Below are 23,514 nucleotides of genomic sequence, written 5' to 3'. Positions count from 1 at the left end.
TTTATATGTCAGTGGTGAGGTCAACCACCAGAATGTGAGGTACTGGAGTGACGAAAACCCTCACTGTACGGCAGACACCAGAGTCGTGATGTGAAGGTTATGGTGTGGTGTGGAATATGGGGCACCTGTTTAATCAGACCCATTTTCATCGGCCAGACCCTAAATGCTCAGTGCTACCTGACAATGCAATGCTACAGTGTTCCCATCTATTCTGACCAAAGATGGCAGTTTTCCCTGTTATTTGCAACAGGATGGGGCTCCACAACACTATGGCGCAGGTGTTCGTCAGTGGCTGGATATTCAATTCCCTGGTCATTGGATTGGTCGTGGTCCTGTGGAATGGCCGCCCAGATCACCCAACCTCACACCACTCGACTTTTATTTTTGGGGTCATCTCAAACAAATTGTGTATGCTGAGAAACTCCGCAACAAACACCAGAGATTCTCATGCGGGTTCATAACAATTGGATCCAGTGCCTTCAGCTTCAGGAACAACACATTAAACACATCAAATAGCTGTGATGTACAGCTAAAGTTATCAACACAGTTATCAACACAGAAAGTGGTTCAAAAGTTATCAACACAGAAAGTTGCAACAACAACCGGGAACGTTCCCTGTGATGCACAGGGAACGTTTCCGGTTGTTGTTGCAACTTTCTGTGTTGATAACTTTTGAACCACTACATATACTACATGACCACCTTCCCATTGGAAAAACTTGCCCTTGATCCAATATGGCGGTTTTCAAGATGGCGGCAATGTTCCGGACATAGTTTAAAAGATAGGCCCCCTCACCCATTACTTGCTGGGGTATTCAGATGTCATTTTCCCTTTCGTTTCTGAAATAAAAGAGTGTCCTGCGACTTTTGACTCACCCTGTACATACTTTGTTTCAAATGCTTCTCCCCTGAACATGTCAGCTATGACTGCACTGCGAACACTCCCCAGACTGCCAATCAAACACAAGCTGGTCAAAATGAGAAAAACTAGTGTTGGAAGATGTCAATACGGGGCTTAAATACGACACCTCCACTGATGACAATGCATCTGTTTCTTCTTATTATTGTGAAGCCATATCAAAGGACAACACAGAGATTTTCCAGAATTTGCTGAGAGTAGACCAGAGCAATGGCTTGTTTTACACCACTGTGTTAGTGTTAACTGAAAGAAATGTTAGATAGTGGATCAATGGCGACCATGTTGCATGCAGTCACGGCTGAAGAGCGTGGAAGTGATTAATGAGGACTTGTTGGTTCCTTCAGATGTTGTCTTGGTGGGTTGTGGTGGGAGTTGTATGGATTTAGCTTTGTTGTCCCTGTTTTAATTGTTGAGAGACACGCTGCTCAGTTAATCCTGGGCACTAATGTCTTGAAACCTTTAATCAAACAATTCAAGTCAAATGATGGTTACTGAAAAGTCATGAGTAAACCAGATAACGTATGTCAATTCTCCAACAGTCAGTCTGTTATCTAACCTTAAAAGATGGCGAGGAGAGAAGATTCCTCACAAGATTGGCACAATAAAGCTGAACAGTGCAGTAACCCTAAAGTCTCAGAGTGAACATCTTCTTTTGCCATCTAATACTGTATAGGTAACTGCAGGTAGTACTGTTGTAGTGGAACCTAGATTTCACAACAGAACCTAGAAAAGCATCTTAAGAACAGCAAGACTCACTTGCCTCAGTTAAGGTTCCACAGTAAGAAAGGTGCTGGGCAAAAATGGCAAGGTACAAAGCACTGCTAAACAAAAAAACACAAATGCTTGTCTCGCATTTGCCAAAATAATACATCTAGATAACATCAATAAGTAAGTGGGGATGCTCACTTTTTGAGGTGATAACACAAAAGCTAGGGAGCACTCTGCATAGGGTGTGTTCAAACACTTAGTGAGCTGCCTTGCTGTCTTACTGCCTACATAGGCAGCTGCCTCAGTAGAGAGGATTCTAGTAAGTCAATGACTTATTATAAGGCAGGTTATTCGAACGCGCTTAGACAGCGATTCCATCGGGTTTTGCTTGCTAAGCTAACAGTTAGTATCTTGCTATTCAAAACCATGGGATGGGGTGGCACAACGCGCTAGCATGTCAATATAACATCTCTTTGTACCGAATACAGTTACATTCACTGACGAGCCCGAACTTATAAAAAAACACACTTGTGCAAGTTTATACAATATATTATTATCTGTGTGTGTGTCGCGCTCACTCTTCGCGATACTCGGATTTCGGATTTGAATTCCGACAATAAACAGCTTTTATTATGACTGATTAATTCCCTGTACTGATGTGAAGCAGAATGGGTGTATTACAGCCAATAAGAACGGCGCAAAAATGAAAAGAACATATAAAACATATATATAACGGTTCCCAGAGATGCGACTCGGTTCATACGAAAGAGCCGTTCAATAGAATCGGACCGCTCGTGAACGACCCATTACTAACAGAGAGACGTCCGCACCCCAAGGTTTTGCTATGCAGTTGCCAAAGCGTACTGAGGTTGCTAAGTAGTTGGATCCTAAGCTGTTGTTAGGCAAATGCCAGTGTCGTAGCAAAAAATTTTTTCTGTTATATTAACCAGGCCAGACCAGTTTGCCTTAGGAAATAAGAATACCCTTTATTCTTAAGAATGTAACACCAACGGGAAGGCTTCAGACCGTATCTGACCAGGCCTTCCCCGACCTGTTAAAACTTGTGTTTTTATACTTCAAAAAGAATACAGTTCGGTGTCGTCGTTTCATTGGCTAATCCCAACAGTCCATGCGTTTGACCATGCATTGTTCACAGGAATCACAGGACCCCCAAGATGAAACAGATGTAGAAACTTTAGAATGAGCATCTCAAAGTCACATCTTGTGCAGATGAAGCTTGATGCTGGTCTCTCAGCTGCACTTAGCACTTTCCTCTTCTGGCGTTGTACATCTGTCTTTTGGGCTATTTTCTCTGCAAACTTGGAGAGACCCTTCTGCACTGTATGCTTCCAGGATGATCGCTCGGTGGCCAAGGCTTCCCACGTGTTGAGGTTGATGTCCAGGGCTTTCAGGTCTCTTTTACAGACATCCTTGTAGCGTAGCTGAGGCCTGCCCGTGGGGCGCTTTACTTCGGCCAACTCTCCATACAAGAGGTCTCTAGGAATGCGCCCCTCGTCCATCCGGACAATGTGTCCAAGCCAGCGCAGCCGTCGTTGTTTCAGTAGGGTGAACATGCTGGGGGTGCCAGCCCTCTCGAGGACTGTGGTATTGGGCACCCTGTCCTGCCAGGTGATGTTGAAGATGCGGCGAAGGCAGCGCATGTGAAAGGTGTTGAGCTGCTGTTCTTGTCTGGCTCATAGAGTCCAAGTTTCGCTGCCATACAGGAGTGTGCTCACTACACACGCTCTGTAGACTTGGACCTTAGTGTGTTCTGTCAGCTTTCTGTTGTTTCACACTCTCTTTGCTAGTCTGGACATAGTTGTAGAGGCCTTGCCAATGCACTTGTTCAGTTCACTGTCAAGAGAAAGAGAGTCAGAGATTGTGGACCCTAGGTACACAAAGTCACGGACCACTTCCAGTTCATGTTCTGATATGCAGATGTTAGGTGGAAGGTCCACACCTTGTCCCATGACCTGAGTTTTCTTTAAGCTGATTGTAAGCCCGAAGTCGCAGCAAGCCTCACTGAAGCGGTTCAAGAGCAGCTGAAGGTCACCCTCTGAGTTAGTGGTGATTGCTGCATCGTCTGCAAAAAGGAAGTCACGCAGACATTTCAACTGCACCTTAGACAACGCCCTAAGTCTGGAGAGCTTGAACAGCTTTCCATCTGCTCTGGTGCGAAGGTAGATGCCTTCAGTGGAGGACCCGAAGGCGTGCTTTATATATACAGTGTATCACAAAAGTGAGTACACCCCTCACATTTCTGCAGATATTTAAGTATATCTTTTCATGGGACAACACTGACAAAATGACACTTTGACACAATGAAAAGTAGTCTGTGTGCAGCTTATATAACAGTGTAAATTTATTCTTCCCTCAAAATAACTCAATATACAGCCATTAATGTCTAAACCACCGGCAACAAAAGTGAGTACACCCCTAAGAGACTACACCCCTAAATGTCCAAATTGAGCACTGCTTGTCATTTTCCCTCCAAAATGTCATGTGATTTGTTAGTGTTACTAGGTCTCAGGTGTGCATAGGGAGCAGGTGTGTTCAATTTAGTAGTACAGCTCTCACACTCTCTCATACTGGTCACTGAAAGTTCCAACATGGCACCTCATGGCAAAGAACTCTCTGAGGATCTTAAAAGATGAATTGTTGTGCTACATGAAGATGGCCAAGGCTACAAGAAGATTGGCAACACCCTGAAACTGAGCTGCAGCACAGTGGCCAAGATCATCCAGCGTTTTAAAAGAGCAGGGTCCACTCAGAACAGACCTCGCGTTGGTCGTCCAAAGAAGCTGAGTGCACGTGCTCAGCGTCACATCCAACTGCTGTCTTTGAAAGATAGGCGCAGGAGTGCTGTCAGCATTGCTGCAGAGATTGAAAAGGTGGGGGGTCAGCCTGTCAGTGCTCAGACCATACGCCGCACACTACATCAAATTGGTCTGCATGGCTGTCACCCCAGAAGGAAGCCTCTTCTGAAGTCTCTACACAAAAAAGCCCGCAAACAGTTTGCTGAAGACATGTCAACAAAGGACATGGATTACTGGAACCATGTCCTATGGTCTGATGAGACCAAGATTAATTTATTTAGTTCAGATGGTCTCAAGCATGTGTGGCGGCAATCAGGTGAGGAGTACAAAGATAAGTGTGTCATGCCTACAGTCAAGCATGGTGGTGGGAATGCCATGGTCTGGGGCTGCATGAGTGCAGCAGGTGTTGGGGAGTTACATTTCATTGAGGGACACATGAACTCCAATATGTACTGTGAAATACTGAAGCAGAGCATGATCCCCTCCCTCCTGAAACTGGGTCGCAGGGCAGTGTTCCAGCATGATAATGACCCCAAACACACCTCAAAGACGACCACTGCTTTATTGAAGAGGCTGAGGGTAAAGGTGATGGACTGGCCAAGCATGTCTCCAGACCTAAACCCAATAGAACATCTTTGGGGCATCCTCAAGCGGAAGGTGGAGGAGCGCAAAGTCTCGAATATCCGCCAGCTCCGTGATGTCGTCATGGAGGAGTGGAAAAGCATTCCAGTGGCAACCTGTGAAGCTCTGGTAAACTCCATGCCCAGGAGAGTTAAGGCAGTTCTGGGAAATAATGGTGGCCACACAAAATATTGACACTTCAGGAACTTTCACTAAGGGGTGTACTCACTTTTGTTGCCGGTGGTTTAGACATTAATGGCTGTATATTGAGTTATTTTGAGGGAAGAATAAATTTACACTGTTATATAAGCTGCACACAGACTACTTTTCATTGTGTCAAAGTGTCATTTTGTCAGTGTTGTCCCATGAAAAGATATACTTAAATATCTGCAGAAATGTGAGGGGTGTACTCACTTTTGTGATACACTGTATATATAAAACTTAATAAGCTGTTACAAGGTGGTTGCCAAGTGGTTGCCAAGGATATAGGGGGTGGGGTGAATTGTTGGGTCTAGCGTATCGCATCTTCCTCTTCACAATACCCCATAGATTTTCTATGGGGTTAAGGTCAGGCGAGTTTGCTGGCCAATTAAGAACAGGGATACCATGGTCCTTAAACCAGGTACTGGTAGCTTTGGCACTGTGTACAGGTGCCAAGTCCTGTTGGAAAATGAAATCTGCATTTCCATAAAGTTGGTCAGCAGCAGGAAGCATGAAGTGCTCTAAAACTTCCTGGTAGACGGCTGCGTTGACCTTGGACCTCAGAAAACACAGTGCTCCAACACCAGCAGATGACATGGCACTCCAAACCATCACTGACTGTGGAAACTTTACACTGGACCTCAAGCAACGTGGATTCTGTGCCTCTCCTCTCTTCCTCCAAACTCTGGGACCTTGATTTCCAAAGGTAATGCAAAATTTACTTTCATCAGAGAACATAACTTTGGACCACTCAGCAGTCCTTTTTGTCTTTAGCCCAGGCGAGACGCTTCTAACGCTGTCTCTTGTTCAAGAGTGGCTTGACACAAAGAATGCGACAGCTAAAACCCATGTCTTGCATACGTCTGTGCGTGGTGGTTCCTGAAGCACTGACTCAAGCTGCAGTCCACTCTTTGTGAATCTTCCCCACATTTTTGAATGGGTTTTGTTTCACAATCCTCTCCAGGGTACGGTTATCCCTATTGCCTGTACACTTTTTTCTACCACATCTTTTCCTTCCCTTCGCCTCTCTATTAATGTGCTTGGACACAGAGCTCTGTGAACAACCAGCCTCTTTAGCAATGACCTTTTGTGTCTTGCCCTCCTTGTGCAAGGTGTCAATGGTCGTCTTTTGGACAACTGTCAAGTCAGCAGTCTTCCCCATGATTGTGTAGCCTACAGAACTAGACTGAGAGACCATTTAAAGGCCTTTGCAGGTGTTTTGAGTTAATTAGCTGATTAGAGTGTGGCACTCTTCAATATTGTACCTTGTCACAATATTCTAATTTTCTGAGATACTAAATTTGGGGTTTTCATTAGTTGTCAGTTATAATCATCAACATTAAAATAAATAAACATTTGAAATATATCAGTCTGTGTGCAATGAATGAATATAATATACAAGTTTCACTTTTTGAATGGAATTACTGAAATAAATCAACTTTTTCATGATATTCTAATTTTATGACCAGCACCAGTATATACAGTATATATAAAGGCATTCCATTCTACCAGCAGGTCAGGCACTATACAGACAGTGGTGGACAAAGTACCTGAAAGCCTTATTTAAGTAAAAGTGCACATTTTACAAATAACTTACTTTAATAGAAGTTAATCACCTCTTAAAATATTATTTAAGTGAAAGTCTTAAAGTATCTGATGTTAATGTACTCAAGTATCAAAATAATTTTCTGATTTTAAATGTACTTAAGTATGGAAAGTAGAAATACAAGTAGATGCTGGTAATAAAAATGCAAGCGGTCAGAATTTTGAAAAATATGAAAATTTTTCTTTTAAGCCTGTAAACCACCTTAACAATGAAGCCTACCTTACACCTACAGAAAACAAGGTCCTCACAACAGGTATAGAACAAAATATATTTCATTTCTTTCCTTTATCTCATTACTAGCCCTAAATTGCCCCGTCCCAACTTTTTTGGATTGTGTTGTAGGCCTGAAATGCATGTACAGTGTATCACAAAAGTGAGTACACCCCTCACATTTCTGCAGATATTTAAGTATATCTTTTCATGGGACAACACTGACAAAATGACACTTTGACACAATGAAAAGTAGTCTGTGTACAGCTTATATAACAGTGTAAATTTATTCTTCCCTCAAAATAACTCAATATACAGCCATTAATGTCTAAACCACCGGCAACAAAAGTGAGTACACCCCTTAGTGAAAGTTCCTAAAGTGTCAATATTTTGTGTGGCCACCATTATTTCCCAGAACTGCCTTAACTCTCCTGGGCATGGAGTTTACCAGAGCTTCACAGGTTGCCACTGGAATGCTTTTCCATGACGACATCACGGAGCTGGCGGATATTCGAGACTTTGCGCTCCTCCACCTTCCGCTTGAGGATGCCCCAAAGATGTTCTATTGGGTTTAGGTCTGGAGACATGCTTGGCCAGTCCATCACCTTTATCCTCAGCCTCTTCAATAAAGCAGTGGTCGTCTTAGAGGTGTGTTTGGGGTCATTATCATGCTGGAACACTGCCCTGCAACCCAGTTTCCGGAGGGAGGGATCATGCTCTGCTTCAGTATTTCACAGTACATATTGGAGTTCATGTGTCCCTCAATGAAATGTAACTCCCCAACACCTGCTGCACTCATGCAGCCCCAGACCATGGCATTCCCACCACCATGCTTGACGGTAGGCATGACACACTTATCTTTGTACTCCTCACCTGATTGCCGCCACACATGCTTGAGACCATCTGAACCAAACAAATTAATCTTGGTCTCATCAGACCATAGGACATGGTTTCAGTAATCCATGTCCTTTGTTGACATGTCTTCAGCAAACTGTTTGCGGGCTTTCTTGTGTAGAGACTTCAGAAGAAGCTTCCTTCTGGGGTGACAGCCATGCAGACCAATTTGATGTAGTGTGCGGCGTATGGTCTGAGCACTGACAGGCTGACCCCCCACCTTTTCAATCTCTGCAGCAATGCTGACAGCACTCCTACGCCTATCTTTCAAAGACAGCAGTTGGATGTGACGCTGAGCACGTGCACTTAGCTTCTTTGGACGACCAACGCGAGGTCTGTTCTGAGTGGACCCTGCTCTTTTAAAACGCTGGATGATCTTGGCCACTGTGCTGCAGCTCAGTTTCAGGGTGTTGGCAATCTTCTTGTAGCCTTGGCCATCTTCATGTAGCACAACAATTCATCTTTTAAGATCCTCAGAGAGTTCTTTGCCATGAGGTGCCATGTTGGAGTATGAGTGAGTGTGAGAGCTGTACAACTAAATTGAACACACCTGCTGCCTATGCACACCTGAGACCTAGTAACACTAACGAGCCACATGACATTTTGGAGGGAAAATGACAAGCAGTGCTCAATTTGGACATTTAGGGGTGTAGTCTCTTAGGGGTGTACTCACTTTTGTTGCCGGTGGTTTAGACATTAATGGCTGTATACTGAGTTATTTTGAGGGAAGAATAAATTTACACTGTTATATAAGCTGCACACAGACTACTTTTAATTGTGTCAAAGTGTCATTTTGTCAGTGTTGTCCCATGAAAAGATATACTTAAATATCTGCAGAAATGTGAGGGGTATATGTACATTAACAGTTGAAATGAAGTCTTGGGTTCATATCTGCAATGGAATAAGAGTCAATGTAAGTGTAAGAAACACTGCATCCGTTTTATTTGCATTGTCTATACTGTCCCAACTTTTTTTCTAATTTGGGGTGTACATTCAGGTCATACATATATCCCAATAACCTATAACCACTGAATTTTGGCAGAATTAATTTGAAGTAAAACTTAACAAAATTTATGGCACTTTTAAGGCCGTGCATTTTCCTGAACACCATGAATTTTTCCTCTGTCCGTGTAATACATAAGTTACCTTTAGAAATATTTGTCGAAAGGTGAGTTTTTGAAAATTCTGAACTTGTCTTCAGGAGTTTTGCACTGAATTAATTTCAACAAAATTTAGTGGAACGTTACATCTGTGATTAGAATGTAATAAAAAATGTTAGCTAGATATTTGAACAATCTTAATGCTAATTGGTAGAAATAAAAAACTATGATGCTGCAGCTTTACTTTGTTAATCATTTTTAACTTACATCAATGTGTTTCTTGAGGTTGGATGGGGAGTTGCCAATATTTCCGTGTCTTTGGGTAAACATAAGTGGCACTTTTTCCGATATGAAGAAACTTTAACTCTGACATATAAAAACATTTCTCATAAATGTGGCCATGGGTGTTCTTGTCTGTCACTACCATTGTTTGTCGCCAGAATAACAGGCGCAGTCACTATTTCTGCTTCCATCATGAAGTCAGTCTTATCGCCAAGTGGTATACTACTCATACTCATACTACTAGCATCTGACATGCCTGGTGGAAATCAAAATGTATCCCTGGCTTTTAGAAGACTTGTTGGCACTTGCACATTAATGTGCTTAACCACTGATCTTACTAACAAGCGCAGATCACAAAATCACCACACCTGCTTGCTTATATCATAAGTGGGCAATTAAATTTTACAAGGGGCCACATGAGAACTTGGGCCTGTTGTGGAGGGCTGGACCAATAGGGTGAACTTAATTCTGCTCAATATTAGTTGTATGAGAAACAGGCAGAGTAAAAACATCATTATTTCACTATTTAATTAACTTTCACCAAAACAATTGTAAACAAAATGTGCATGTTTTAAATTAACTTTACACGAAGTGCTACTGCTATTTGCTGTTTTTTGGGTCTTTGTTCTTGTTGGATATTACAAATCTGGATGTGTTAAACTTTATTTAAAAAGTCCTTGTTGCTTTTGCAGTTTAGCTAGCGAAACTTTAGATGTGACCGCTCTGCATTGTTCTAGTTCTTGTATTTCTCTGTGTGTTTTGTACCGTAATGCAGATTTAAATTGTGATCCTTAAACACAGTGGTCTCCACAAACTAAACACACGGCTTTATATCCGACTTCAGTAAATAAATACTTACTTGTTAAACACTTGTTAAAATCTCTACTACACTTAATTTCAATCACACTCACAGCTCTGTTCACCAACACATCACAGTATCTGGATGTGTTGGCACACACATTACACTCGCACACATTACACTCGCACACATGCACAATGTAAATTAAAAAATAAAAATAACAGTCCCTTTAAAATAAAAACAATGCTATTTTTTTGCATGTACAACGTATTACTGTCTGATTTCTAATTACCGCTGACCTCATGCAAGTCGGCTGGGAACAGCCAAATGGCCGAATGTGGCCTGGGGGCCATACAATGCCCAGGTTTGTCTTACATCATTTGGCTACCAAATTTCTTGCCATTTTATTTTTTAGTAACAAGTAATGAATTTGCATAGGGCAAATATATAGGAGTAAAAGTAAAAAGATTTTATTAGGAAATGTAGTGGAGTAAAGTAAAAATTTTAATTAGGAAATGTAGCGAAGTAAAAGTAAAAATTTTAAAACTTAATAAAGTACAAATACTCTAAAAAATACTTAAGATAACAAAGTTATATTACTTCGTTACATTACACCACTGCAAACAATGATTGGCTCATCAGAAGGGTGGGAATGCTGGAGGAAATCCCCCTTAACTGTCGCAGTTACAACAGTTCCTTACATTTACTTTGACTTTTATTTGATTGCAGACAGGATGAACCTCAGATATGTCATGTTTTATCTGCTTAACTTCATTTAATTTATTAAAAAACCTTAATTCCTGCATTTCAGGCCTGATGTCAACAGGTGATTGTAATCATGGTTTAATAAAAAAGAAAGATTGGAAGGGATTTGCATATTTCTCCTCTACAGTGCAGAATATAATTAACAAACTTTACAGTGTACAAGCTTTACACTGGTTAGTTTTTAGTTAAAGCTATTTCTTAAAAGTGCATGAAGCAGAACGCTGATTAAAATGCATTAAATGTTGTAATAGTTACGTGTACGATTAGTTATGCCAGTATTACAGAATTGAGTTCTATACGGTAAAAAAAATATTAATGTAAATGTTAATGTTGTGATGACGGTGATGCAAAATAATGTAAAATAATTCAAAGTCCAAACATTTGAGTGGGGGTTTAACGAAAATGCTATTTTTAATGTCACACAAGCTCAGAGCAAAACAACATAAGAACAGCCAGAGACGATCATTTCTGATATCTTCCAACACACCTGCTTCCTATGCCCTAGCATAGTACACTTAACATTCTCAAAGGGCCAGACAATATATTTGTAATTCACATTACACGACAGGTGAGACGTTAGAAAACAACATTCTTTTTTCTTAGAATAGCCCTTTTTTTTAGGAAAAATTGTTCCAAAACAAGGGACGCGGCGTAACGTTATTATTACTTTTTGCTCCGTCTTCAACACTTGTGCTTGATTTACACTGTTACACGCACTTATGTGTTTATTTCCGGTTGAACTGATAGAAAATGTTGATTTCGGAAAATTAAAATACGACCCGTTTTTCAATTTCTGCTTGTTTGTTATTTGATTTTTGATTTGAAGTGAAAAACAAATGACCAAAGGTACACGGACCGTTCATCAAGGTTTGCTGGCTCCCCCTTTTCATTTGGAATGAATCCAAAATGCTGCCAAACTGCAGCAGTGGCATTTTTCTTCAAAACTAGTTCGCTTACCTCACAGCTAACACTAGCCATTGTGGCTTTTCGCTTGTCTCTCTGTGTTATCACCTCAAACAGTGAGCACCCCCACAACCAATCAGTGAGCTCCAACCGCCAACCACTCCCACCCCTCCCTTACTGTGGATGCACGAATGTCTTAAAGTCTCAGTTTTCAAGGTAGACCTGAAGCAGAAATTTGGCGCTTCACATTTTTTAAATACTGTCACCATTTTTAAATACCGTCAACATTTTTAAATACCCCAATACCGTAATACCGCCCAACCCTAAACTGGATACAACTAAATTTGGATGACAATAGGGAAAATGCAAACAAAACACAGAACCAGAAACAAAACTAGACAGTGTAGATGATGGGGCTAAATAAGTTTACTGATTGTTTTAAAGAAAGAACTGGGTTTATAACTACCTTAATGAATGAATGATACTCAACTCAACTTTATTTATAGAGCACTTTAAAAACAACAACAGCTGTGACAAAGTGCTGTCCATAGATAATTATAAAACATAAAACAAACACTAGAAACAAACACTAGAGGCCTGTCTAATATGGAGTGGTAGGTTGTTCCATAATTTAGGGGCAGCGATTGAAAAAGCTCTATCCCCTCTGAGCTTACGCTTTGACCTTGGTACCTCCAGGAGCAGCTGATCAGCTGACCTGAGGCACCGAGCAGAAGTGTGGGGATGGAGCAGTTCAGCGAGGTAAGGCGGGGCAAGTCCATTTAAAGATTTAAAAACAAACAACAGAATCTTAAAATGTACTCTGAAATGCACGGGCAGCCAATGGAGGGAGGCCAGAATGGGGGTTATATGCTCTCTCTTATGTGATCCCATTAAAAGTCGGGCCGCAGCATTTTGCACTAACTGGAGACGTTTGAGGGAGGACTGGCTGACTCCAAAATAAAGTGCATTACAGTAGTCCAGCCGAGATGTGATGAAGGCATGGATCGCTGTTTGAAAGTGCTCATGTGAAAGGATTGACTTCACCTTTGCCAGCTGCCTCAGGTGGAAAAAGCTGGATTTGACTACTGCACCAATTTGACGGTCCAATTTAAAATCACTGTCCATCTTGAAACCCAAGTTAGAGATGGTATGCTTCACATACTGTGTCAAAGGGCCCAAATCAACAGGAGGGGCTTCACAGGAACCACTGGGACCAAACACCATCACTTCTGTTTTCTTTTCATTGAAATTCAGAAAATTTAAGGCCATCCAGGCTTTAATGTCATTAAGACATAACAGAAGTGGCTTAATAGAGAAAGCATCTTTCTTCTTCAGCGGGACATATATCTGACTGTCATCAGCGTAGCAATGAAATGAGATGCCATGCTTTCTCAAAATGGAGCCCAGTGGAAGCAGATAAAGTGAGAAGAGGAGGGGTCCTAAAATTGAGCCCTGTGGAACCCCATACGGCAGGGGAGCTGGGGAGGAGTCTGAACCAGCAAAACTCACACACAAAGTTCTGTCCGTCAGATAGGACCTAAACCATTCCAAAGCACTACCACGAATGCCCACTAGGTGCTGCAACCGGGAGACTAAAATGTTATGATCTACCGTGTCAAAAGCCGCGGTTAGATCCAACAGGACAAGGATCACATGGTCACCAGAATCATTGGCCAGGAGGATGTCGTTGAAAACCCTGAGCAAGGCTGACTCTGTGCTATGCAGGGTTTTAAAACCAGACTGAAAGACCTCCAGGATATTATGCTCATCCAGAAAAACTTTCAGCTGAGCATAAACAACTTTCTCCAAGATCTTTGAAATAAAGGGCAGCTTGGAAATAGGCCTATAATTAGCCAATACCGTGTGGTCAAGGCCAGGTTTCTTAAGCAGGGGTTGCACTACAGCATGTTTAAAACTCACAGGAACAACACCAGAGGATAGACTCCTGTTAATAATGGCCAGAACCTGTTGCCCTATACTATGAAAAACCTCTTTAAAAAAGTGAGGAGGCATATCGTCACAGGGAGAACCAGAAGGCTTTAAATGGCCTACCACATCCTCCAAGTGCGACAGAGTCACCGGCTCAAAACTATCAAACACAGTCAGGCAAGGGACAGAGTCAGAGGGGTCGAAGGCAGGAGCTGTGGTAGGAGATCTTGCTGGGACAATCTTGTCAATAAAAAAGTGCAGAAAGTTATCACACATTTCAGGGGTTGCTTCTGAACAGATGGGCTGAGGGGCCTTAAGAACAGAGTCAATGGTTTTAAATAACACCCGTGGATTATGACAATTTGCCATGATAATATTTGACAAATATTTTCTTTTGGCTTCTTTGATAGTGTTCTGGTAAGAACGCCAGCAATCTTTTAAGATTTGAAATGAAACCTGCAGCTTGTCCTTCTTCCATTTGCGCTCAGCTTTGCGACACTCCCGCTTTGCTGCACGAGTTCTGTCATTAAGCCAGGGCTCGGGTTTAACTTTCGGCTGCATGTTTCTTAATGGGGCCACTGAGTCCAGTATGGTTCTGCAAGAGACATCAAACCAGGAGCTGAGCTCCCCGTATCAACAGAGGCTGAGTCAGGAGGGGGACAAAGCTGATCGAAAGCAGCAGAGAATTGACCAGCAGTGAGGGGGTTAACACTCCGACAAAGCCGAGCAGGAACGCAAGATTTAACTGCAGCACAGGATAAAACAACATCGAATAAAACAGGCATGTGATCAGAAAACCCACTGTCACAGATCTCTAAATTTGACACAGACAAACCATGAGAAAGAACAAGGTCTAAGGTATGACCATGTTCATGTGTGGGACCGGACACATACTGCACTAAATTAAAAGAGTCAATGATGTTTAAAAATTCCCTCACCTGCGGTTTATCAGGACAACATACATGAATGTTAAAATCCCCGACAATAAGGATGCGATCATAATTTGGCATAAGTCCAGCCAGGAAATCAGAAAAGTCATTCACAAAGTCCTTATTGTATTTAGGGGGTCGGTAGATGACAGCGCACAGCACCAGGTCAGCGCGACCCACCTCAAATAAGGTGACTTCAAAACTGGAGAAAGAAGATGATACAGCGTGCTGTTTACATTTAACGTCATTTTTAAACACAGCCGCCGTTCCTCCTCCCCGGCCTGACATCCGCAGTGAATTAAAATAATTACAGCCAGCCGGCAAAAGTTCAACAAGAGCGCTGTACTCACCGGCACCAATCCAAGTCTCAGTCACACAGAGAAAATCCAGGCTTCGGAAACAGAAGAAATCCTTTAGGATAAAAGTTTTATTTGCCAGTGATCTGGCATTCACCAAACCGATCCTGGAGGCGGGAACTGGGGCCTGTGGTTTAGCGAATCTGGAAACCCAGAGCAACGTCCTCAAATTACCTGGATTCACCCCACGCTGGCGGAGCCGAGGAGAGCAGGGGCGGCGGGGCCCGAAACCTTCATCCAAGTCGGTGACAGGTACCAGGGAGATGTCGATGGGCTCCAGAAAGCGCCGGGACACACTAAATGGAGGGGGTAATTCAAGTCCTGTCCGGGAAATGGACGGAGAATTTGCCAGATAGACTTTCAGCTTCACTAACCGACCGGCACGTTTACCGCGGCGGCGACGGCACTTCCGCCGGGGGATTAGAGCCGAGGCCCGGTACAGGTGAGTCGGAATATCCGATAGGAGCGGGGGCAGAGTGTTTTGTCTATCATAATTAAACACATTTAGATAGCTGACATTATGTCTAAGATCCAGGAGAGATTGGCGATCATACACCAGTAGAGACTTAATATGTGAGATGCCAAAGCTTAGCAACATTAACAACGCTAACCAAAGCGAGAGTAACAGACGGCCAGCCACACACACCGGCGCCACATGTCACAGGCCACACTGACTAGTTAAAATAATTGAACTAACAGACACGCAAAAGATTAGCGCAGTAGATTTGCTTACCCGAAACAGGAAAAAGATACAAATAAATAAAAATAAATAAATAATAAATAAATTAAAGATAGTCCAGTCGGTGCGCAGATCCAGCCGGTGCGCAGATCCAACAGCGGCGGTGTCACCAGATCCAGCCGGTGCGCAGATCCAACAGCGGCGGTGTTAGTCACCAGATCCAGCCGGTGCGCAGATCCAACAGCGGCGGTGTCACCAGATCCAGCCGGTGCGCAGATCCAACAGCGGCGGTGTTAGTCACCAGATCCAGCCGGTGCGCAGATCCAACAGCGGCGGTGTTATTCACCAGATCCAGCCGGTGCGCAGATCCAACAGCGGCGGTGTCACCAGATCCAGCCGGTGCGCAGATCCAACAGCTGCGGTGTTAGTCACCAGATCCAGCCGGTGCGCAGATCCAACAGCTGCGGTGTTAGTCACCAGATCCAGCCGGTGCGCAGATCCAACAGCGGCGGTGTTAGTCACCAGATCCAGCCGGTGCGCAGATCCAACAGCGGCGGTGTTAGTCACCAGATCCAGCCGGCGCGCAGATCCAACAGCGGCGGTGTTAGTCACCAGATCCAGCCGGCGCGCAGATCCAACAGCGGCGGTGTTAGTCACCAGATCCAGCCGGCGCACGAAGTAATAAAAACTTAGTAAAAAATAGTAAACTTTGGCAAAAATTGACTAAATAAAATAAAATAAATAAATAAAAACAACAATAATAAAATCAACTGTATTAGGTTTTTAAAAATAAACAAAAAAAATCATATTGAATACCCAGCTCATTTAACCGCTCCAGAGCGAGTTTAACCACGGGGAGGTCTGAAACTAAACACTCGGCCATCACACCCGTAACAAAACAGCTTAAAATCTCAAAAACAAACCAAAACTTTCATATAGAAATAAAAAATAAAAGTAAAATAAATCTGCGGTACTACTCTGCGTGCTGTGTGAGGATTCGAGTTGCTATGGTTTACCAGCTAGACATACTAACCTGGTGGTATTAAGAGCATCTTCGTATCGTTTAATGTAGTCTCTATAGGCGACAGGGTGAACTTTAAGGTTATGAACTGTAAAGTTTACTGATGTACCATTGAGAAGCTAGGTTGCCATATGTACTATTTTTTCCCAGGATTATCCTTCATTTTATTGGCCTCCTGGGACGCTTAATGTCTCAGTTTTTTTACCCATTCTGTTGCATTCTGTTACTTCAGTTGCTTTCCACAATATTAGTTTATACTGTATGAGCAAGTACTTTTTCCTTTAAGAAAAAAAATTAAGAAAAATCAAGAGAATTGTAGAACAAAAGTTAGTTTGCAGTAAGATATGGCAGTTTTCATACAATGACTTGATATGATATGATGATATGTTTTTACCTCACCTATCATTTACTCAGTACCATGTACTGGCCAACACTACATTTCTCTCTAGTCTTGTCTCCCTGAGTTACTTTTAGATTAGAATGTCTTTTGAATTCATCGTAGGCTCTTTGTATTTATTATATTGTTTTTAATCTGCACTGTGTATATTGTATTGTCCTGCATTTTTTATCTGTGTTGCATCCTGCTCCTGAAAGAATGTTGTTTCATTTCAGTGTGTACTTGTATATAGCTGAAATAACAATAAAGCCTCTCTTGAACTGTTGAATCATGATTGGGTACAAAGGAGGATCCACCAAATGATCAGTTTTTACAAGTAATTATGATTTGTGGCTAACCATAAGAAAGTTATTTATTCATTCATGTATTAGGATTATAATGTCATGTTTTACACACAGGTTACATTCATGACAAAAACGGTAGTTACTTCGTTACACAAGATTCATCAGTTCACAAGTTTAATGTCAAACACAGTCATGGACAGTTTTGTATCTCCAATTCACCTCACTTGCCGTAAAACATAATGGGTGGGCATGTAGTTAGTCATATTTTTAAATGGCAAGTTCAGTTAATTGTTTTGAAATCAGAAAATGATGCATTATATTTTCCTACATGTATGTTTATTAAATGCAAAATTCAGACAAAAAAAAAAACAGCTAACTAGCAGCTAAGTGCTAATAAAATAATGTAAATAATATTAAAAGTAAGTAATATTAAGCAACAAATCACCAAGTTACGCAAACGTTACCATGTGGAGGTGAGTTTAAACTTAAAGAAGTGTTTTTAATTGTCCTGATATGTAATCGCCTGTCCTGTTCACACTGGCAGAACCTGTCTGCTCTACTGAGCTGCTTGAAGCAGTCTGCCTGTTTTATATGACTCCAAGAGCCAATCAGAAATAAGCAAAGAAATAAGTTCACACTGAACAGCAAAACACTTTTTTTTTTTTGCCTTAGCTTTGCTTGTTGGGGCAGTGAGAAAATCTGTCTATAAAAACTGTCTATTTGCATAATGTATTAAATCTGTATTATTATATTTCATTTTTTAAATGTTCTGCTTTGTGTTTCTACACAATACTTGCACAGTGCTTGCATTTTTAGCTGCCCTTTGCAAATTTGCTCAAATGCTAGGCTTATCAAGGCAGATAAGATGAAATGCTTATACTAGCGGTCTGACTATCTGAACAGAAACTGACAATATAAATATGTGTATGATCTATAGGTCAAGCATAAATGACCAAACTCCCAGTCTTGCATTGCTTATGTCTTATTTAACAATACAATTACAGCACTACTACACTTGGAATCATGTGGCAACACTTTAAAAGCCACTTTTTCCAGACTGCAAACTTCTATTGTTGATAAAATGTAACTTTACCTGTGGTGAGTCATCAAATAGTCTCTGTGCGAGGTGAGAGAGCACATCATCCATGTTTTTGACTGGGCCATATAATATTACAGCACCAACAGCCTCAATAGCAGCTACTCGCACCCGTGAATGATGGTGGGAAATAGTTTGCATCAGGGGCTTTATCAGGCACTCTGCTTGCATGTGGAATTGACCTGTGTGAATAAAAAATATACAGATTTAGTAACTGAAAATGCCGTTATAAATAAGTAGTTCATAAAAGACACCAATTGACACTGACAAGATTTACACAAAGCAGAATAATCTTTTTATCTCAAAATAAACTTGTCTTAAATAACAACTATAGCTTAACAGTGAAATAGAAAAATCTAAATAATAATAAATAAGAATTGCTTTGTTCTACTTCGAAAGGTATTTAACAACAGTCAATAACAAAAATGATAATGTTATTCAAAATGACTTAATAACTTGGCTCAGAACTCAAAGTTAAAACTGTTGTACTTTAAGCATTCATTTAAGATATGTTTTATGGTGATGGGTGTCTGACATTCTTTGCAAAGTGTGTGTTCATCTCCTAGCATTAGGTGATGGTGTGTCAATCTAAAATGGCCTATTCTACATCTAGTGTAGATAACTTGGTCTGTAAGTTTTTTTAGTCTATTTCTCGTTTATTCCTGATGTTGGGGTGTATCTCAGTTTGATGTCCGTTGGTGAAAGTTTAAAGATAATTATTTGTTTGTACAGTTATTCTCTTTTTTTTTATTATAGACCTCAAAACGGTGTGAAATGCTGTCTGATCCAGAATTTGGCTTCTGACCTGGCATTGGTCAAAAATGAGTATTTTTTTTATTGATGAAGTACTAGTTTTACTTTTTTAAAGTATTGATTAAATATTTAAAAAGATAAATACTTCCAAATTCGCTGACTAACTTGATAGTAAGTGCTATTTGTCAGCCAATCACCTTCTGGGATAAATATGCAACATCCATTATTGTCAGCCATGGTCAGTCAATATCCATGTTGCAATTAAGACCAGAAATCCAGACCATTTCAAAGCATCCATTATGCAGTCAAAGTACTAGTTTCAATCTTAATCAAGATAGCACTGAAAACAAATAAAATACAGAACAAAAGGTCAAAACAGCAAATGTAATAACAGCTAATGTAATACAAAAATTGACCAGCCATTCTGAGAATGCAAAATTAAGATGCAAAAGGGGTATGTTTACTTAATTTTATGTGACATGGATCTTAGCTATCTAGCCAGGATTTGAGCTATAATGTCTAGGATGTTCAAATTTTGAACATTCCATTTGTTTTAGTAAATAAAGTGTGAATCCAGTCCTGCCAATTTATGTTCTCTCTCTTACCCTGTAATACAAATACACACATGACAGTAGGTAAAATGATCTAAATTTCACCTAGCAATTTCTTAACTTGATGCCTGCAATACATTTTAAGTATTTCCAAAACACAGTGTGTGGACTGATCAGACACATATGTTTACCTGATAAACACCAGGTAAACACATGAATAGGTAACCACAGATAATATGAAAGCGGATTAGTCGTTTATAAGCAAGGATTGGTCAAGGTTTGACACTTTGTAAAATACTGTGTGAGAAAATAGATCACGGTCAATTTTCCGGTTTGTCTATGAGTTTTCACAAAAAGTGGAAACGTGTGCTTTGATCAAACAAATACAACTAGCTAAGTATCTATTTTTCTATCTTTTTTAACGCATTAACATGTCTTTTGATCTAGTATGATAGTTGTATAGCAAATAGGGTTTCACCCATCAACCCAGCGCTGTTTTCCACCCTTTACTGCTTCTCTGTGATTCTGCTCCAAATCCTTTGCAATCAACCTCCACTGGGAAGCACTAGCTTCTCTATCATTTTGTTTTACACTGTGCTAAAATGGGCTGGTATTTTAGCCTCCTTATTTCATTAACCTCTTCTACCCCTGTTGCCCAAAAGGACTCAGGCAGGTGACTGTGTGTGTAAGCATGCAGTTGGTGAGAATACAAATTTTTTTTTTTTGGAAAACATGAAGTTAGTGGGATCGGAATACTTTTGCCGATGTAGATAACTGTATATGTAAGCATGCACTTGATGGGGGTCCAAATACTTCTGCTCAGGCAGGTGACTGTGTATGTGCAAGTACGCAGTTGGTGGGGCAGCAAATACTTTTGCTCAGGTAGGTGAGTGTGTGCAAGCATGCATTTGGTGGGGGTTTGAATGCAGTTGGTAAAGGTGTAAATACTTCAGGCAGGTGACTTTGTGTATAAATACTTTTGCTCAGGCAGGTGACTTTGTGTATAAATACTTTTGCTCAGGCAGGTAAATGTGTGTGTCCTTGCAAGCATGTGGGGTCTGAATACTTTTGCTCATGCAGGAGACTAACCTGGTGCTAAACCTTAACACTGTCTCTTGTAATCCCTGCTAAAAAACTTGGGTCTCACAATAGATCCAGGTCCCTTTTTTGATGTGCACGTTAACAATAATACTACGTATATTTGCAATTTTTTCATCTGCTTACTATCTCTTAAATAAAAAATATACTTTCTATTAATGACTAAACAAACTCCAGTTGGTTTAAAATGCAGCAAATCAAGTGCTAACTAGAACTAGAAAGTTTGATCATATTAGCCATGTTCTATAATTTTTACACTGGCTGTCAATTAAATTCCACATTAAAACCCAGTTCACCACATAGGAAAATTATGAGGGATGTAAAACAGACCAAATGGATCACAAGGAACACATTTCTTAAAGTTTTTTAAAGTGCTGCCCCCCACTGTCAAAATCTGTAATGTTACATATATGTCACATTGGGTGTTTATAGTAAACATATACCTCATTTAAAATAAAATAAAAAATCATATCCCATTATTTTGTTAATAATACAGACTTGTCTTTTAATTTGCATTTCCACACCACTGTTGGTTAAGCCAAACAATGTTAAAAGTTTAAATATAAATTTCTTTCTTCAGTGAAGCAAAGACGCACATCATATTTCTCACAGAGGGTGTTGTTTGCATTGACTTTGCAGACTTTACAACGACTACGCTTGTCACATTTCACAGGACAGTGTGCAACCTGGTCTTTGCGAACATCAATTGGAACTCCAACACAGACTCTACTTGGTGGTGGTTGTGGAAGTGTGGCATTAAGTTATGATTGACCCTTTTGTGAATGCACAAGAATCAGGATAGTGGCAAACTCTGCTTGGAAGCTTCTATATTTAAGTGGCTTTTGGACACCAAGCAGAAGATCATGCATTAACAAGGTCTAACATGATGGATTACCAGAACAGGTCTCTGTGACCTCATGGGGTACTTTTGCCTTGCAATGTACTGTATGTCTGTATGTATGTCCGAATCATCAGACCCACTTGACTCATCACTCTCAACATCTTTTTACCTGCGAGTGTAATCAAGGTCTTCAGAGTTTTCATCTGAGCTATCTTTACATCCTTCAAACTCACTGTCATTACCAGTGATGATCTTAAGTGCATCCTGAAGACTGTATTGCTTCTTGATATTCATGCTACAAGTAAACTGACATTGAAATAGGATCAACATGTTTCTTTTTTATTAAGTAAACCATCTCTGCTAAAACCACTGACATGCAACCACTGACATGCAAAAGTTGTTTCATAATACATTTTTATAATAATTTAATTGATTATTTAATTGATTATAAAATTAATTTATTTGTTTAAATATGCTTTAAATGAAACAACAAAAAATATATTGACAGTGTAATTGGATCAGTTAAATTAATTAAGCAGCTCATTAGCATTTTTGTTTTTGTAACACGTTTTTTTTTTTTTTTTGCAGCTATTTTAAGGTTAAAATCCCTATGTAACATACAGTATATGTCACAAAAATAATTTCGTAATCTGTTTTATATTAATTAGTTACAAAAAGGGAGTCTGAATGTGTCATATGTAATATAGGACATGTTATTAAAGCATTAGAATTGTTAAATGAGTTGAAACATACATTTTAGTAACAAAAAACACTCCTTTAAGATTATCTGATTTTGCATCATGCACTAACCATGCACCACCATTGTGGGCAGTCTGGTGCTCTCATGTTTTTTTCGGACTTGCTGGTCGCTACATGTTCCGAACCAGAACTGCCCACCCTGACTATAGACAAAAATGCAGAGCTTGGGGGTTCTAGGTCACAGACATTTGTGGTGATCAGGAATGTGGGGTTGCTGCTGTTCTGCCTCTCTTGTCTGATCAATCAGGTTTGTTGATGGTGGGGGAGGTGGGCACTGACATCCTATGAAAGACCTCATGACTGTGTTACCTGCTAGCTCTTACTTTTAATTCTGCTGTTATAATTAGGGGTGCTGTAGTCGCATGTTATGCTCTGCAAAACTGACTCATCACTGACTCTTAATGGTTTCATGTTACACTTTAACTACGTTTTCTGTTGTTTTTCCCGAGGTGGTTCTGACAGAAGCCTGTTTACCCACCTGAGGTTGAAACCTGCAAGTTGAGACTGCTGTGCTGGATAGGTGATTGTGTGTATGCAAGCATGCATTTAGTTCCTAAGGTGTTGCTAGGCCGTTTATATGGTAGTAGTTTAAATGCTAACATGATAAGTGTTGTTGGGTGGTTGCTAAAGGTTTGCTACACAGTTACCACTGTGAAGTGACAAAAAAATGAATGAGTGAGGCTTTGAATTTGTGGTGGTTGGGCGTCCCTAAGATAGTATATCCAAGACAGTGTCTACTGATTAACCATAAGTACAGTAGCAATGTGCTTTAAAAAAAATAGTCGGTCCAGTAATTAATTATAAAATGTAAAATGAATAAATAAATAAATAAATACATAAATAACAGGAAAGCATACATTTTCATAAAATAACGAGGCTGAAGTTAGTTACTTATTCGCGGCTTCCGATTCGTTTGGTTACTTATTCGCAGCTTCTTATTTAGCGGCTGAAGTTGGTTCCTTATTCATAAAGGGAGCGTTCGCCATGGATATTTGCTG

General features: G+C 40.6%; 1 protein-coding gene across 1 annotated transcript in view; it reads right to left on the bottom strand.

The window, feature by feature from the left end:
- LOC134300112 (dynein axonemal assembly factor 5-like) overlaps nt 1-23,514 on the bottom strand; it is a 92,184-nt gene that overhangs the window by 61,007 nt on the left and 7,663 nt on the right. The window contains exon 2 of the mRNA XM_062984771.1: nt 18,512-18,696. Coding sequence (XP_062840841.1) covers nt 18,512-18,696 — 185 coding nt within the window. The remainder of the gene's footprint in view (nt 1-18,511; nt 18,697-23,514) is intronic.

The sequence above is a fragment of the Trichomycterus rosablanca genome, chromosome 22 (genome assembly GCF_030014385.1).
Source record: "Trichomycterus rosablanca isolate fTriRos1 chromosome 22, fTriRos1.hap1, whole genome shotgun sequence".
NCBI classification, from domain to species: domain Eukaryota; kingdom Metazoa; phylum Chordata; class Actinopteri; order Siluriformes; family Trichomycteridae; genus Trichomycterus; species Trichomycterus rosablanca.
The sequence above is the reverse complement of the archived record's forward strand: the minus strand, read 5'-3'. Positions and strand labels throughout refer to the sequence as shown.